The sequence below is a fragment of the Dendropsophus ebraccatus genome, chromosome 4 (genome assembly GCF_027789765.1).
Source record: "Dendropsophus ebraccatus isolate aDenEbr1 chromosome 4, aDenEbr1.pat, whole genome shotgun sequence".
NCBI lineage: Eukaryota > Metazoa > Chordata > Amphibia > Anura > Hylidae > Dendropsophus > Dendropsophus ebraccatus.
The window spans coordinates 16,913,273-16,931,008 of record NC_091457.1 but is presented as its reverse complement, the minus strand read 5'-3'; the positions used below and the strand labels follow the sequence as shown (position 1 = coordinate 16,931,008).

At 42.3% G+C, this 17,736-nt stretch overlaps 2 protein-coding genes across 3 annotated transcripts in view; one reads left to right on the top strand and one right to left on the bottom strand.

Moving 5' to 3' along the window:
* NAT10 (N-acetyltransferase 10) overlaps nucleotides 1-17,736 on the top strand; it is a 364,178-nt gene that overhangs the window by 206,520 nt on the left and 139,922 nt on the right. The gene's annotated exons all lie outside the window — the stretch shown is intronic.
* On the bottom strand, nucleotides 1,618-9,700 carry LOC138789466 (CD59 glycoprotein-like). Of its 2 annotated transcripts, none has more exons than XM_069968130.1 (4): nucleotides 9,643-9,700; nucleotides 5,279-5,353; nucleotides 2,299-2,400; nucleotides 1,618-1,936 (listed from the first exon to the last, which is right to left on the bottom strand). In XM_069968130.1, the coding sequence occupies exons 2-4, from the start codon at nucleotides 5,346-5,348 to the stop codon at nucleotides 1,740-1,742; spliced, it is 369 nt and encodes a 122-aa protein (XP_069824231.1). In that variant the 5' UTR covers nucleotides 5,349-5,353; nucleotides 9,643-9,700; the 3' UTR covers nucleotides 1,618-1,739. The 2 variants fall into 2 exon arrangements, with proteins under 2 accessions (XP_069824231.1, XP_069824230.1); XM_069968129.1 differs by lacking the exon at nucleotides 9,643-9,700 and adding an exon at nucleotides 7,268-7,399.

The window sequence follows — 17,736 nt, the reverse complement described above, 5'->3', positions numbered from 1 at the left end:
TGGGGGGGGTACATCGTATGCTTTTTCCTGGATGAGTACTTGGGGTTCTGGCATGGGTCACTGAGGGACAAGAACTGAACTTATGGACCCAGACTCATGTCCAGATTTGGGGTGTGGGTGATGGGGTTTGTAGTTAGAATATTAGATAGGTTTATGTAATTTGATTGCTATAATTTTATTATTATTTGCATTATTGTTTATTAGTATACATTATTATTATTATTATTATTATTATTATTATTATTATTATTATTATTATTATTATTATTATCATATTTTATCTTTAAGTATATAAGGCAGCCGGACCTGGTATTCTCAAGTTAGTATTTGATGTTTCCATTTGTACTAACTTTGTTTTGTTAGGTTAGTTTTAGTTGAGGATAGTTTCTTAACTGTTAAAGTTGTCTATTGTGTGTGTGTGTGTGTGTGTGTGTGTGGGGGGGGGGGGTTAGGTGGGAGTTATGTATATGGGGATGGGAGGTTTGGTTGGTCAGTTGTGTTGGGGTGTGTGTGAGTGGGGGGTGCTGTGTGTGTGTTGAAGGGAAAAAAAAAAAAAAAAAAAGCTTTGTGTAGTTTTGGTTTCTTATTTTGTTCAGTTATGTCCAAGCAGGGACTGTATTAAGTTAGAGACAAGAATGGCTCAAACCTTGTTATAGCTTTTTGGCCCTTGGTCTAAAGTGGCTTTACTATATAATTTCTGTGTGCTGTGAGGTGTGAGTGTGGGGTAGGTAGTAGCGGTGGTGGGGGTAGTAATAGTTGTAAGTTTGGGGGATTTTGGTAGTATCTTATAATTAAGCTGGACTGGCCGGTGAGGCAGGTGTGAGGGAGGATTTCCTTTCCGTAAAGATATTGTTTAAGAATTTATTAATTTGTTGTTTTTGTTATAAGCAAAAAAGCTTTGTATTTGTTTTTGTTCTGGCTGATGGAGCCGTGGTTATGTTTATGTAGTTATACTTGTTAGGTTTTATATTTTTCTAATAAAAAGAATTACAGGATGTAACTCAGGATCAGTACAGGATCAGTAATGTAATGTATGTACACAGTGACCCCACCAGCAGAATAGTGAGTGCAGCTCTGGAGTATAATACAGGATGTAACTCAGGATCAGTACAGGATCAGTAATGTAATGTATGTACACAGTGACCCCACCAGCAGAATAGTGAGTGCAGCTCTGGAGTATAATACAGGATGTAACTCAAGTTCAGAACAGGATAATTAAAATAATCTATTTACATATATTTACATGACTCAATTTTTTAATGCAGATTAATTCTATTTATAAAATTCCTTCAAAAGTAGACAGGAACTACAAAAAGTTAACTGGAGAATGGGTTATTCAGGATTAGAAAAACACAGCTTTCAGAAACAGCACCACACCTGTCCTCAGGTGGAGTGTGGTATTGCAGTTAATTTACATAGAACTAAATGGAGTCAAGTTGTCATACCACACCCAACCTGAGGTCAGGTGTGGCGCTGATTTTGTAAGAAGGCAGCTAGGTTTGTCTCTTCCTGGAAAATCCCTTTAATCTACTAAGCAGAATATATAAATTGTGACATTCTCCTTTACAAAGACATACTGGTAGACTAGTGTAGAAAAAAAAACGATAAGGCGCTGGATTGCAACGTTCATCTTTTATCCTTCGGCAGAAATTACGTTGATGGTAATATTTATAGATAAGCCATAGCTTGATAAGTTGGGTCATGTGGTCCAGAGGTGAGAACATGCTGACATCATCAGATCATGACATCATCATCAGTAGCAGCGCTGCCAGGCTCAGAAGCAGCACTGTGCTGGAATGGGCCATGACGCTGCTGTTACATAGGTTTTGCTGACAACACTTCAATTCAAAGTTTTGTAATCCGAACTCCTGGCGGATAATATCCAAAGAGCATTGGCTGTAAACCCTGCAGCTATAAAAGCTGTTGCCATCTGAACCTGGAAAAGAAGAATGAATATTGTTGGGATGACAGCACTATAGCCTTGATACATTCACCTTGGGAAAGCAAGCTATTAAAGGGGTACTCCGGCAAAAAAAAAAAAAAAAATCTTTCAGATCAACTAGTGTTAGAAAGTTATATACAGTAGATTTGTAATTCACTTCTATTTAAAAATCTCAAGTCTTCCAGTAGTTATCAGCTGCTGTATGTCCTGCGGGAAGTGGTGTATTCTTTCCAGTCTGACACAGTGCTCTCTGCTGCCACCTCTGTCCATGTCAGGAACTGTCCAGAACAGCAGCACCCCCCCCCCCCCCCCACTCCTATACTGTATATCATTGTGATCGCCTCAGATATACGTACGTGTAATCCTCATACAAGCGTCCTCAGATGAAGAGCACGCTTGGCTGCTTCCACATTTTGAAGAACTCCATTCTTTACAATTGTAGCATTGTATAGCTTGGCCTGTACATAGAAAGAGAAAAAATATACATAAGAATAGGATAATGCAGATCTCTATTAGCTAGGCTTTGTCTTCCTGTGGACATAACATACAGCACCAGCAAGAAGACTGCCATTTGATTTCTGTACTACGGCTCTGTCTCCTCTATGGTATATAGGCTCTTGGTATAGCTAACACAATCCTGTATGTATGTATGTACAAAAGGCCTCAATTCTGGTAACTACTTTAGTATATGTAACTATATGACTCCGAATGGTAGTCACCCAGACAGGAAGTAGTGGTTGCTAGGCAACCTAAAATTCATATTTTTAAACACTACAATACTGTTGTCATAAGGGTCTGTTCTGTTAGGTATTGTCAATATACACAGGGCTAGGGTGCCCTTATCAATGGGGTTATGGTGGCCCCCAAACACAGGACTGGGTGCCCCTAATACACACCACTAAAGAGGCTTCCATACACAGGGCTATAGCACCCCATGTCCCCCTACACACATATACAGGGCCAAAGTGCCCCTATACACAGGGTTATGGTGTCACCAAACACATGGTTGGGGTGCCCCTAATACACAGCGCTAAAGGGGCTTCCATACACAGGGCCAGGGTGCTCCTATACACAGGGCTAAAGCATTCCCATATGGTGCCACTATAGACTGGGATATGGTGCCCCCAATACAAATGGCTATGGCTTCCGCATACACAGGGCTAAAGCATTCCCATATGGTGTCCCTACAGATGGGGATATGGTGCCCCCAATACACATGGTTATGGCTTCCATATACATAGTGCTAAAGCACCCCCATATGTTGCCCCTATAGATAGGGATATGGTGCCTTCAATACACATGGCTATGGCTTGTGCATACACAGGGCTAAGGTGCCTAAATACAAAGGGCCAAGGTGCCCCTATACACATAAAAAAGGGAAATTTTGGCAGCACATCTATGACTCTGTTCACACTGCAGGCTGCACTCTGCTTGTGTCTCGAGGACGCCTTAACGTTGGCGACATGGTACACTCTGTTTGATCAAATAGTTTGCTAAGATCCTCACTTTTCTAAAAAAAAAAAAAATTATATTTAAATTTTTAATATCTACAGAGGAGGTGTTTACCGTATGTACGCTGGCAGGAGTATATACGGTAAGCCCTTACACCTGTGGGTTGCTGTTGCACCTTTTGTTTTTTGCCCCTATACACATGGCTAGAGCACGTCCACACACTGGCTGATTGTCCCTATACATAGGGATATGGTGTCCCTAATATGTTGGGCTGGGGTTCCCCTAATACACACAGTGAAAGCATTCCCCTACACATTTTTTCTGGTGTAATTTAGAGTAAATTGATGCCCCCTCAAACTTCCATAAACATGGATAAAGTGCCCGTTCTGACCATAAGAAAACCATGAGGGCCGTGACACGTGTAGTGGCTTCATGCGCAGAGTGTTACCAGTTTTTACCTCCTTGTTTCTGAGAAAACTACAGGGAAGAAACACCTCATATGTTATAATTCAGAATTCCTATAAGGGGCAATCCCGCTAAACAGGTATTATATGCGGAATACAGCAATATTAAATGAGCCGCCAAGTATAAAGTATGCTGACTTTTTTGTCTAGGTAATATCGCCTAGGCCTCACCAGTAATACCATACCAATAATGAATATGTGTTGTTACCCGGTACAGGCCTCTAAGTCTTATTGCACCTGAGTAAGGTAACTCTCTCGGGCTCACACAAGTGGGATGAGGTATCCACTGCAGCTAGTGTTTTCCCCACTAGGTGTCACTACTGTGTTTCTGTATAACTTATTCTCTGCAGAGCTGAAGTCTTCCAAGGGTTAATTGTTATGTATTTAATGTTGCCTTTCTGACCACTCACAGGTGGAGGTGCTTTCCCTCATTTCCCTATCCTATCTTCTTCACTCTCCAGCCCCACCAATCACAGACAGGTTTAGATAAACCCCGAGAGTTAGGACCTTTTTCCTGGTGGGAGGAGTCAGTTAGTGAGTTGGAGTCGGTCGTAGTCTGAAGTCAGTCTAACAGGGACGCAACTAGACAAGTCAGTTCTTCTTATGAGCACTAGAACCGCTATGCACTGCTAAGCCTTTTAGTGCTAAGCAGTGCTAAACCAAACAGGGATCAACTTGCCCACGCCAGAAACCTGTCTAAAAGTGCAGGGCAGTAACCTTAGGAGTCACAGGGACTGACCCAATTTAACAAAGGTACGCAACGTCTACGTATTGCACTGCGCAGTGCAAGACAACAGTGAAAACTCGGGAGTCTGCCCAACCCAAATAACAAGGCCTGGTACTTGTATTACCCACCTAGGACGGGTAGCTCGCAACTAGGGGTTATAAGGCAATTAAGACTAGAAGTCATTTATGAGTACAGAGTACACTTCTACATTGGGCAAGGCCCCTCTGGCAACTCCTCTCCTCTACTCTCTTTCTACTGCAAAACATCTTCTTACTACAAGCATCTGGTCCCTACCTTAACTACTAGCACCTGAATTATCATAAGATTGTAACTGTTATATTGCACTGGGCTGTATTGTATCCACCACTATTCTCCGTGTATTGCACTGTTTATTCTAAGTAAATTGTTTTGTTCCGCTTTGCAGAAGCACTGGACTCTGGCTTATCTCTTCCGCACACGCACACACAGCTCTACACTTCGATTAATCTTTTTCGGTTTTGGGGAAGTGCTAAATCGTCCATGGTGGGTCCTATATCACTCTAGGCTACCGTGACAAGCGCCCAAGTGACCCTATATCCACTCATCTACCACACCATTGTACCAGCTGACCCAGAGGGAGTTCACCTAATCCCTGCGCCTCACCGCATAGGCATCTCTATATGTAAATACAGTAGATAAAAGGATTAGAATTACCTGTAGAACAAAGGGAGAGGAAGATGAGGGCTACAGCGAGAACAACACAGCAATTCCCGGCACTGCTCATGATTCCTATATATAAAAGAAACGTCAATGTCAGTGACTCAGGTCATAAGGGGGTATTCCGATAATATTTCATGACAGTCCAGGAGTCAGGTCAGCCACTAATGTCTAAAAAGGATGGGTTCTGGTACAACATATTCATGTTTTAAAGGGGTTATCCAGAATTCAAAAAAGTACAGCTGCTTTCTTGTAAAACAGTGCCTCCCCTGTCCTCAGGTTATGTGTGGTATTACAATTCAGCTCTATTCACAGTGGAACTGAGGTTTAAATCCCACACCCAAACTGAGTCCAGGAGAGGTACTGTTTTCTAAAAGGAAGCAGCCATGTTCTAATTTCGGATCACCCCCTTTAATTGGGCACTTTCATTAACAAAAACATTTGAAATGTTACGTGGACATTTCATAGGTCATTGCAGAGACCCCCGACTGAGAAGGAGCTGGGAGAAGCATGCAGTGGCACACTTCACACTTCAGGTTGTTTGTATTATTACAACTCCATTCAGTCTGGCACTGAGCTGCAATACCACACATAAACTGAAGACAGAAGTGGCACTGTTGCTTAGCGTGTTTTTCTCCCAGCTTGTTCTCACAATCGGTATGGGACTGAGCTCTCACACCCGGACTGTTGACATGTCTCCCTAACAGGTATACATTAACAAAGAAGCCTTAAAGGGGTACTCTGGGGGAAAAATATTTGTCTTGCAAATTAACTGGTTTTATAGATTTGTAATTTACTTCTATTTAAAAGTCTCAAGTCTTCCCATACTTATCAGCTGCTGTATTTCCTGCAGGAAGTGGTATATTCTTTCCAGGCTGACACAGTGCTCTCTGCTGCCACCTCTGTCCGAGACAGGAACTGTCCAGAGCAGGAGAGTTTTTCTATGGGGATTTGCTACTGATCTGGACAGTTCCTGGCATGGACAGAGGTGGCAGCAGAGAGCACTGTGTCAGATTGGAAAGAATACGCCACTTCCTGCAGGACAAACAGCAGCTGATAAGTAGTGGAAGACTGGAGATTTTTATATAGAAGTAAATTACAAATCTATATAACTTTCTTAAACCAGTTGATTTAAAAGAAAAAGGTTTTCATCGGAGTACCCCTTTAAGGCCCTATTACAATGAACAATTTGTCCGATAATCGTTCAGTGTAATATCACAGTGCAGTGAGCCAGAAACAAGGTGGAAGCTTTCCCGGCACATCAGCCTCCGTTCACACTGACGCCCTGTCTTCCACTACAGAAGCCACGAACGTCAGTGCCCGATGGACTCCATTGATTTATACTAAAGTCCATCACCATACTGCAGCTAGCACAGCCATTCGTTTTCAGCGTGGTTCTTGGACAGTCTGCAATACTAATATATATATATATATATATATATATATATATATATATATCCACACTTGGAAAAACAAATTGGTCAAGACTGCTTGCTGATGGTTTCCTTTTATCAACAATTGTATGAAATACATTGACAGTCTAAGCAGTAATAACATGGTGAGACCCTCTGAGATCCATGTGAGCTTACACACCCATACTGATCTATGGACCGGTCATATATCTAGATCTATAGGTCTCATATATATACGTGACTGTATACAGAAGCAAACCAGCCGAGTCTATACGTGGCACTAGATATTTCGGGAAGCTGCACCTTACATGATACTCCAGCACTATAATATACCCCATTATAGGGGCAGAAAGCCCATGCTATACAGGAATGCTGAACCCGCTATTGGCACAGCTTCACCGCCCGCCTGGTGTCTATAGGCTGAAGCCTAATCCCACAGATAAATATAGCACAATAACATACCCACCCACCCCCGCCGTGACCCTATTGTATTACACAGCAGTCCATGCATGCTCTGCGACTATATACAGAATATATAAATATTGCAGGATCAGTATATAGAGGAGAAGCTTACCACCAGTATCTGTATATAGAGGAGAAGCTGTATGTGAGCAGCAGTGAGAACATCAGCCCTCCAGCTTCCCCTACACTGTAGGAGGAGCTTCATGTTAACCCCTTCTCTGACAGGCTGATCCTATAGTAACTACTCCCATTACAGTGTTTGAAGAGTCTCCTTACTGCCGTAAATTCTTGGTTCTTTTTCCCTGCTTCCTCCTTGAATCATGGTTGAATATTAACTCAAGTGTTGGACCCACGACCTCTGCCTTATGCAGTCTAATATATACATCAGAAGGATTCCTGCTATATGCACCTAAAGAGCACCACACATGAAGCCTTAAAGAGAACCCGTCACGTTAAAGGGGTACCCCGGTGAACAAAAATTTCTTTCAATTCATCTGGTGTCAGATGAAGATTTGTAATTTACTTCTATTTAAAAACCTCAAGTCTTTCAGTACTTATCAGCTGCTGTGTGTCCTGCAGGAAGCGGTGTATACTTTCCAGTCTGACACAGTCCATATTAGACCTCTGTCCATGTCAGGAACTGTCCAGAGCAGGAGAGGTTTTCTATGGGGATTTGCTGCTGCTCTGGACAGTTCCTGACATGGACAGAGGTGGCAGCAGAGAGCACTGTGTCAGATTGAAAATAATATACCTCTTCATGCAGGACATACAGCAGCTGATAAGTACTGAAAGACTGTATATTTTTATATAGAAGTAAATGACAAAGAATATTTTTTTTTATCACCGGAGTACCCCTTTAAATATGCAGTACAGTCTTTTAGTATCATGTTATAGAGCAGGGGAAGCTGAGCATATTGATATAATTAATTGGAAAAGTAAAAAGATTTGGGTCTTAGAAGGTTTGAGTGAAAACGTTTAAAAAACTCTAGAAGGCTACAATAGGCCACATACTTAAAGGGTTTACATACAAGTATTCTAGGAGAATGGCAGGAAACCTACAAGATAACAACATATAAACTCCATGAAACTGTTACCCTATTAGGAATTAAGTCCATGATCTTATTGTCTATAATGGACAATATATGATATAGAGAGACAGATAGCTAGGTAGATAGAAGATAGATAGATAGATAGATAGATAGATAGATAGATAGATAGATAGGAGATAGATAGATAGATAGATAGATAGATAGATAGATAGGAGATAGATAGGAGATAGATAGATAGATAGATAGATAGATAGGAGATAGATAGATAGATAGATAGATAGATAGATAGATAGATAGATAGATAGATAGGAGATAGATAGATAGATAGGAGATAGATAGATAGATAGATAGATAGATAGATAGATAGATAGATAGATACAGTGTCGGACTGGGGTACCTTGGGCCCGCCAGGGAATATTTTCTTCTAGGGGCCCACCCTACATACACCAGATATACCCAGCACCAAACCTTTTACATTGCTATAGCGACTTTGCACAGTGCTGTGTATGTGACCGACAATGCTCGCTCACTGTTAGTAACTGGTCAGACACTCTATGCTCTCTAATCTGGGGGATTATTTGTCATCCTGAAGCTGCTAAACAGGGATGCAGACCTCCTGCTCAGGGGCCCACCAACAGGGGATTCCCCTGCTCCCCTGTGGGCCAGTCCGAGCCTGGATAGATAGATAGATAGATAGATAGATAGATAGATAGATAGATAGATAGATAGGAGATAGATAGATAGATAGATAGATAGATATATGATAGATAGATAGAAGATAGATAGATATATGATAGATAGATAGATAGATGATAGATAGATAGATAGATAGATAGATAGATAGATAGATAGATAGATAGATAGATAGATAGGATATAGATAGATAGGAGATAGATAGATGATAGATAGATAGATAGATAGATAGATAGATAGATAGATAGATAGATAGAAGATAGATAGATGATAGATAGATAGATAGATAGATAGATAATAGATAGATAGGAGATAGATAGATAGATAGATAGATAGATAGATAAATAGATAGATAGATAGATAGATAGATAGATAGGAGATAGATAGATAGGAGATAGATAGATAGATAGATAAATAGATAGATAGATAGATAGATAGATAGGTAGGAGATAGATAGATAGATAGATAGATAAATAGATAGATAGATAGATAGATAGGAGATAGATAGAATGATCAACGACGATTTGAGAACCTGCTGAAAGATTAATCGTTGATTGTTCGCAGCGTTTACACGTACGATTATCGTTCGAATTCAACTGTTATCGTTCAAATTCGCACGATAATCGTTCCGTGTAAATGCAGCATTAGATAGATAGATAGATAGATAAATAGATAGGAGATAGATAGATAGATAGATAGATAGGAGATAGATAGATAGATTTTAGGAACAACATAAAGTACTTACAGAGTTAACAGTTCACAGTCTTCCTCTTACAGAAGAGAAGTGAATGGTCTGAGCACACTGACATAGTTTTAAAGGAAGTGTGAAGACCAGCCCAATCAGATATTGTCACAGTGGGGGGAAGATTATTACATTAGACCAAGCCCCCCCCCCCCCCCTCCATCAAAATGTTAGTGCTCTAGTTTCCATCAAATAGTCTTAGGGCTATACATCAGGAAAAAAATAATATATGTAATATATAGCCCAATTATAATACCACCTAAAGGATTTTAGGAGGGGTACTCCGGCGAAAAAAAAAGTCTTCTTTCAGATCAACTGGTAACTAGAGATCGAGTAGTGTGACGAATACGCGGAAAACATTCGAAAGCCCTCCCATCGCACTTGGCGCTTTTTTTAATCCAATCACCATGCGGGGAGGTTGTGAGGGACCCTGGGAGTACGCACGCAGCGCGAAAATGGCGTCTACCCTTATTGGATGGCTGAACCACATGACCTCGAATATTTAATAATTGACTTCCGCCTCTCGAGCGCAGATGAGCTTTCAACCTAGCCAGGGAAAGTTCTTGCAGCAGGGAGAGATAGGTTTTAATAGCGTTTTGGTTAGGCAGGATTACTACTGAACCCAAAAGTCCTTTTCAGGGCTAAGATCAAGCGAAAAAGTCATCTCTGGACTCCAAAGCACTTCTCAGTGCTAAGAAATAGATGATATAACAGCATCAGCTGTATTTATTCCTGTACCCTGTGTGTACAAGTGACTTATAGTGTCCCTGGTTTAGCCCACTAGGGGGCATGTAAATGTTAAACATATTGTGCCAGTTGCCCAGTAAAAGGCACGTGATACCTTTTTTGCCAGTTGCCTAGTAAAAGGCACGTGATACCTATTGTGCCAGTTGCCTAGTAAAAGGCACGTGATACCTATTGTGCCAGTTGCCTAGTAAAAGGCAAGTGATACCTATAGTGCCAGTTGCCTAATCTCTGCTGTGCTGCGGCCTAGCGTTCGTACAGCGTAATACGTGATACGCGTGAATAACGTGACGCTCTACAGACGCACATTGGAATCCTGTATGTAACGCTGCGCATGAAATACGAAGGAAATGTGTGAACATTGCCGTAAACGTTCGTAAAGCGTTCGCAAATACTGCGATTTTGGGGTGTTGGGTGCACCCAGGCATGCTCCCCCTAATGTCCTAGTGTCATTCCGGAGGTGTTTGCATCGTTTAGGGAGGTTTCATGGGGGACTTGGTGACCTCCAAGTGGTTGAATTTGGATTTCCAAGTGCCTCAAATTTTTTTCCCATAGACTATAATGGGATCGAATATTCGTTCGAATAGTCGAATATCGGTGCCTATTCGATTCGAATTCTCGAAAGTCGAATATTTCAGTACTCGCTCATCTCTACTGGTAACAGATTGGTAACAGGAACTGTCCAGAGAAGGAGAAGTTTCTATGGGGATTTGCTGCTACTCTGCACAGTTCCTGTCATGGACAGAGGTGGCAGCAGAGAGCACTGTGTCAGACTGGAAAGAATACACCACTTCCTGCAGGACATACAGCAGCTGATAAGTACTGGAAGTATGGAGATTTTTAAATACAAATAAATTACAAATATATATTTTTTTTTTCACTGGAGTACCCCTTTAAATATGCAGTCCAGTCTGTTAGCATTATGTTATATACCAGAGGTAGCTGAGCAGATTGATATATAGTCTTATGGGAAAAGTTCTAGGAAAACTTCATGTGACTCTGATCATTCGGGGCTAAGTAGTCATGTGGGCGGTCCTGCTCAGAGATCAACAACTAAGATTATCAATCTTCTCAGCTTCTCCTGCTCTATAACATGATGCCTGCAGACTAGATTTTATTTTCAATGAGAGAAGTTTCTTCTACCAGTGAGTTGGACTAAGCTGGAATGGCTAAGCTGGAATGGCTCGGTTGCCCCTAGCAACCAATCAGATTCCTCCTTTCATTTTCCAAAGAGTCTGTGAGGAATGAAAGGTGGAATCTGATTGGTTGCTAGGGGCAACTGAGCCAGTTTCATTTTACACCATGTTTGATAAACCTCCCCCTATATCAGTCATGTCAAACTCTGGCCCGGGGGCCAAATCTGGCCCGTTATGCCATTATTTTTGGCCCATCAGGCAATTCAGAGTTTGAATTACATCTGGCCCGCCATGACTACTATATAAGAGACTACAGGGGAGGGCTGGCTACTATATGAGACTACAGGGGAGGGCTGGCTACTATATGAGAGACTCTGGGGGGGGGGGGCTACTATATGAGACTACAGGGGAGGGCTGGCTACTATATGAGACTACAGGGGAGGGCTGGCTACTATATGAGACTACAGGGGAGGGCTGGCTACTATATGAGAGACTCTGGGGGGGGGGGGCTACTATATGAGACTACAGGGGAGGGCTGGCTACTATATGAGACTACAGGGGAGGGCTGGCTACTATATGAGAGACTCTGGGGGGGGGGGCTACTATATGAGACTACAGGGGAGAGCTGGCTACTATATAAGAGACTATAGGGAGGGCTGGCTATTCTTGTATAATGGTTAATTGATTCATGCATCTAGATATAATACCCACATCCATCCCACGCTCATCTCTATAAAGGGGTACAAACCTAAAAACATGGCTGCTTATTTCCAATAACCCTTTTACATGGGCCAGTTCTTGGCAAGGAGCATTGCTGATGGCTCCCTCTCTGTCAGTGCTGCTGCACTGTAACTATAAGCACTCGTGACGAGCGCTCATAGTTACTGTGCAGAGCACAGCTGCAGCTGGGGTCCGGACAGCAGGCCTTCGTGGTCCGCGTACACACCGAGGTCCACCAGTTGAGGACCCCTGTTCTAGTAATAGGACTGTATGTAAAGCGTTTAACCTTAAACATCTGGGCTTAAGACTAGAGAGTGATTTCTCGCCTCCTATTCAGTGGAGACTTTCTAGAATCTAGTTAAACAAGATATAAAAAAAATATGTGATAACCTATTGTTTGAGAATGTCTATCATTCTAATTTGACAATAGATGGGATTGCATGTCTACAGTCCCTGATCCATGACCATGATCTTTATATCAAACCTGCTGACAAGGGCGGGGGTGGTCATGGATCAAGAGAGTTATCTTTCTGAACCGTACAGACAATCGGGAGATGATAAATTATAATCGTGTTTTACCTAATGATCCTAAGTTTGTTATCAAAAGGAAAATCAATGAGATTATACACGAGGGGCTCAGCCAGAAGATCATTGACCAAAAGGTGGCCGATTTTTTAACAGTTCTACATCCCAAGATGCCACTTTTATATTTCTTGTCCAGAATTCACAAACCCGCCCGGGAGACCCATTGTGTCCGGCAGGGGCTCTATCACCAACACAATTTCCATCTTTTTGGACAAGGTGCTTAGACCCCTATCCAGGAATGTATTTGAAAAGAGCAGGATTCTCAGTCTTTCCTTTATGACCTGTTCTCTATTTATAGTCTGTTCCTGGCTTTGGCTTCAAAAATCTGTCAGATAAATCTCTCTGTGTAAAGGGACCCTTACACTGTCTGACTAGCACTGCATATGACCGTAGATCAGTGAGATCAGTGATCATATGCGGAGGCCTTACACGTCTGAATCAGTTGTGTGGCCGGGCTGATCATTGGATCATTTCTGTGGCTTTTTAACGTCATCTTAGTTGGCCGTACATTCCCATTTACATGGAACTGACTGTTTGTAGGAGGTTAAAGGGGAGCAGATAGCATCAGCACTTATTAGGCAGAGGCCTTATTCTCGCAGTTGATCCCATATCAGCAACAGCCTGCCTTAACCAATACTTTGATAGGTGTTGTGGGTGTTTTAAATGAACCAGGAGGTAGTACCTGGTCAGAGTGTCATCCCCAAGATTGTGCCATGCATTTTAGGACTTCCTGCAGATAAAGCACCATCCAAGGACTTCTCTAGACTGGTACAGTCCTTACGGCTGCATTTAATGTCTACGGGCTAAATCTGAGATGAGGCAAGATGAGTACCTCGCCTCAGGCTGTAGATTTTTGAGTCCCTGGGCAGAGTAGCCATTAACCAGACTATCTACAGACATTATCTACTGTCAGAGTAATTTACAGTAAACTTAATGTTGTTATCCATGGTATTGAGAAAATCCAAAACTGTTGTAATGTGTCCTAATGTGTAGAGGAACACGTCATCTATGTAGCGCCACCAGACCAGGACATCCTGGAACTGGGGTGCTACATAGATCAGTTGGTCCTCAAGGTGGACCATCACAATGTTAGCGTATGTGGGTGCGACAATCGCGCCCATGGCCACGCCCCTCTCCTGCAAGTAGATTACATCATTAAAGGAGAAATAGTTGTGAGATAATAACAAGGTCAATAATCACATAAGGAAGCCACATTCAATATTATTAAGAGATAGTTTGTGTAAAGAAGAAGCAACCGCAGACAAACCCATATCCTGGTCTATAGAGGTATAAAGGCTAATTATATCCAAAGTTACTAACAATGCCCCTTTGGGTACTCCTATCTGTCTAATTGTATTAATAAAATCTGTGGTATCCTGTAGAAATGACCTAACATTAGAAGCAAGGGGTCTCAGCACCTTGTCCAAAACCATGGAAATTGTGTTAGTGATAGAGCCCCTGCCGGACACAATGGGTCTCCCGGGCGGGTTTGTGACACTTTTGTGAATCTTGGGCAAGAAATGCAAAAGTGGCATCTTGGGATGTAGAACTGTTAAAACTGGTAAAACACGATATACCTCATCATCTCCCGATTGTCTGTACGCTTCAGAAAGATAAGTTTCCTGATCCATCACTGCCCTTGTCAGCATGTGTGATGAAAAGATCATGGTCATGGATCAGTGACTGTAGACATGCAATCTCATCTGTTGTCAAATTAGGATGGAAAGTCTACGCTGCTCACGGTAGAATAGGAGGCGAGAAAGTGTGGTATCCTACCACGTGTGTTACTGCTATATACACCCTTCGTAAAAGCCTGTACTTATTGTACTTATGTGGTGATGAAAGTAGTGATAAGGTTTCGCCACTAGATGTCGCTATATTAGATATGTATATTCAGAGGCTGCACAGCAGAAGTGTGTAAAGGGTTATTGTTTCTTTGTTTCTTCTTCTCTCCTAGCACCTCTCTCTTTGCCTCTTCTGTTTGCACTCTTCACCCACTCACAGTGCACTTTAGATGCCCTGGAGGAAGGAAGCAACATGGGTAGAGGAAGTGCATGAGTCTTTTGGGCTGGACATTGTAGAGGAAGGATGCAAGCTAGATAGCTCTCTACAGTGGTCCCCTTTGGGCCCTGGCCCTCTGCCAGGTCCCCTACTCTGGTCAGTCTTAGCTAGAACCCCACATGGGTAGGAAGCAAGACAGGATACCACTAACAGCTTTCTTATCAGTAACGCTACACAACACTATGCAGTGTTAAACCCCTTTCAAGAGAGGACAAGTCAGAGACAACCTCAACCCATGCCATGGACTAGGAGAATAACAGAGCAGGACAGTATCCACAGACAGCAGTAAGCTAGGAACTGACCCAGATAGAGCAAAGTTGCTCCAGGCCTAGGAACTCTACCTAGGAACGCGGTTGTCAGCAGGGAACCCTCAGCATTCCACTCATCCCAGGTAGCAAGGTCTGGGGCTTGTGTCACCCCCTAAGATGGTTCAGCCAAATCTAGTGGGCAAAGGGGGTGTGAAGACTAACAAAAGGTCAGTACACGTGCACAAGTGTTGTTGTTCTTCTTCTAAGTATTATTCTACCTCATCCTCCAACATCCCGGCAAAGCACAGTACTACTTGGGTTGAGACTCTCAGGACATCCTCCTCTCTGCTTTTCTGCTTCTTTGTATCACTACACAAGTTACTCACTCGGCACAACTATATTTTACAGACTCTTTGGAAAAAGAAATGTGGGATCTGATTGGTTGCTAGGGGCAACTGAGCCAGTTTCTCTTTACACCATGTTTGCTAAATCTCCCCCCATTGTCTTTTTCTGTTTGTCTTTTTAGGGTTGACGTTACTAACTGGTTGATCTGTCCAGAGATATACACGGCCTATCTGGTAGTCCAAGGTGTCCCAGTACCACTTGTGTTTTTTTCTCCTCCTGCAGCTCAGTCCAGAATTTGGTAAGAAATGATTGTTGCTTTTCACAAAACTTGTTGTACTCATCAGTAGGTAGTGTAGATTTAACCCCTAGACAACCCTGGGTGTACCCGTACGTCCCGGGTCGCCTAGAGGACTTCAGAGCGGGGCCGCACTCTCAACCGCCACGGTCCCGGGTGCCTCTTGTAGCCCGGGACCGCAGCTATTAGCGGGCACGGTCCGATTGCCATGCTTGCTAATTAAGTATTCAGATGCAGCTTTCAAAGTTGACAGCTGCATCTGTATATTTCTTGCAGCCGTTCGTTGGAGGTATAGTTAGGGGATCGCCCGGGTCTGCGCCGTAATGGCGCTGATCCCGGCTCGGCACTCGATTGCTTTAGGCTGCAGCAGCCGAAAGCAATCGAGTGCCGATCTCATTGATCTATGCAGTATAACTATACTGCATAGATCTCAATGAGAGATCAATGTACTCATACTAGTCCCCTAGGGGGAATAACCCTAACCCCAGGGGGGTTTCTAGTATAAGTTTAAAAAAAAAAAAAAAAAAAAAAAAAAGTGTTATTAATAAATAATCCCCTCCCCTAATAAAAGTGTAAATCGCCCCCCTTTTTTCATGTTATAAATAAAAATAAATAAATAAAAATGTTTGGTTTCGCCGCGTGCGTAATCGCCCAAACTATTAATTTATCCCATTCCTGATCTCGCACGGTAAACGGGGTAAGCGCAAAAAAATCCCAAAGTACAAAATTGCGCATTTTTGGTCGCATTGAAATCCAGAAAAATTTTAATAAAAAGCGATTAAAAAATCGCATATGCGCAATCAAGGTACCGATAGAAAGTAAACATCATGGCGCAAAAAATGACACCTCACACAGCCCCATAGACCAAAGGATAAAAGCGCTATAAGCCTGGGAATGGAGCAATTTTAAGGAACATCTAATTGTTAACAATGGTTTGAATTTTTTAAAAGCCATCAGATAAAAGAAAAGTTATACAAGTTACATACATAACGTAACGACTTGAGGAACATATACTGTATAACAAGACAGTTTTACCCCAGGACGAACTGCGTAAAAACAAAAACTCTCCAAATAAACTGGTTTTGCAGTGTACTTTATGAAAAAAATTCAGCCTGTCTTTGCAAAGTACAATTAGTGGAGCAAAAAATAAGGGCTCATGCGGGTCTCTAGGTGGAAAAATGCAAGTGCTATGGCCTTTTCAGCACAAGGAGGAAAAACGAAAACGCAAAAATTTAAATTGGCTCGGTCCTCTAGGTGTCCACTTTAGTAAGTCTAGTATGTGTTAATTTAAGTTTTTTCTGTAGTCTCTCGTTGTGTTGTAAAATCACCTCAAAAGCATACTTGTCAGAGATCTCTTCAAACTTATGTCGGAATTCTAGATCTTCCAGAAGCGTGTTAGGTCTCAGTCTGGTTCTCATGCCCCTAGGTATACGGTGTTGATGATACCTGGTAAGGGTGCTAATGTGTAGTTGTAATGTAACAGTCCGTTTGGATAGATTTTCATCATTTCTTTGCATATCTATTGCAGCAGTGATGACCAGGAACGGAGCCTCCTCTTCCACATCTCCTAAAATCTTCTCCACTTCATTAGTAGAATAGGCAAATGGATGTGCTGCCGGTGCAGTTGTGTGATCACAAATTTAGCATCCAGATTGCTGGTTTGCGGTTCCATAGTAGAGGTTTTGCGTGCAAGCTTTGGTCCAATAATATAAATGAGAGAAAAAGCAGCACTGCTCTGTAGGGTGATGTAGGTGCCAGAGGACCTAAGGGTCCTATTCCATGGCGGCCCGATCAATAATGTAACCGAGCGCCGACCTGCTAGATCGACGCTTGTTTACTGGGCCTATTCCACGGCCTGATAATCAATTAGGGAAGGTTGCAGGGACATCGTTACCGATGTCCTTGCAGCCCTTGTGTAAACACCATACATTACCTAAACATGTTGCAGGGCTTCTCCTGCGCT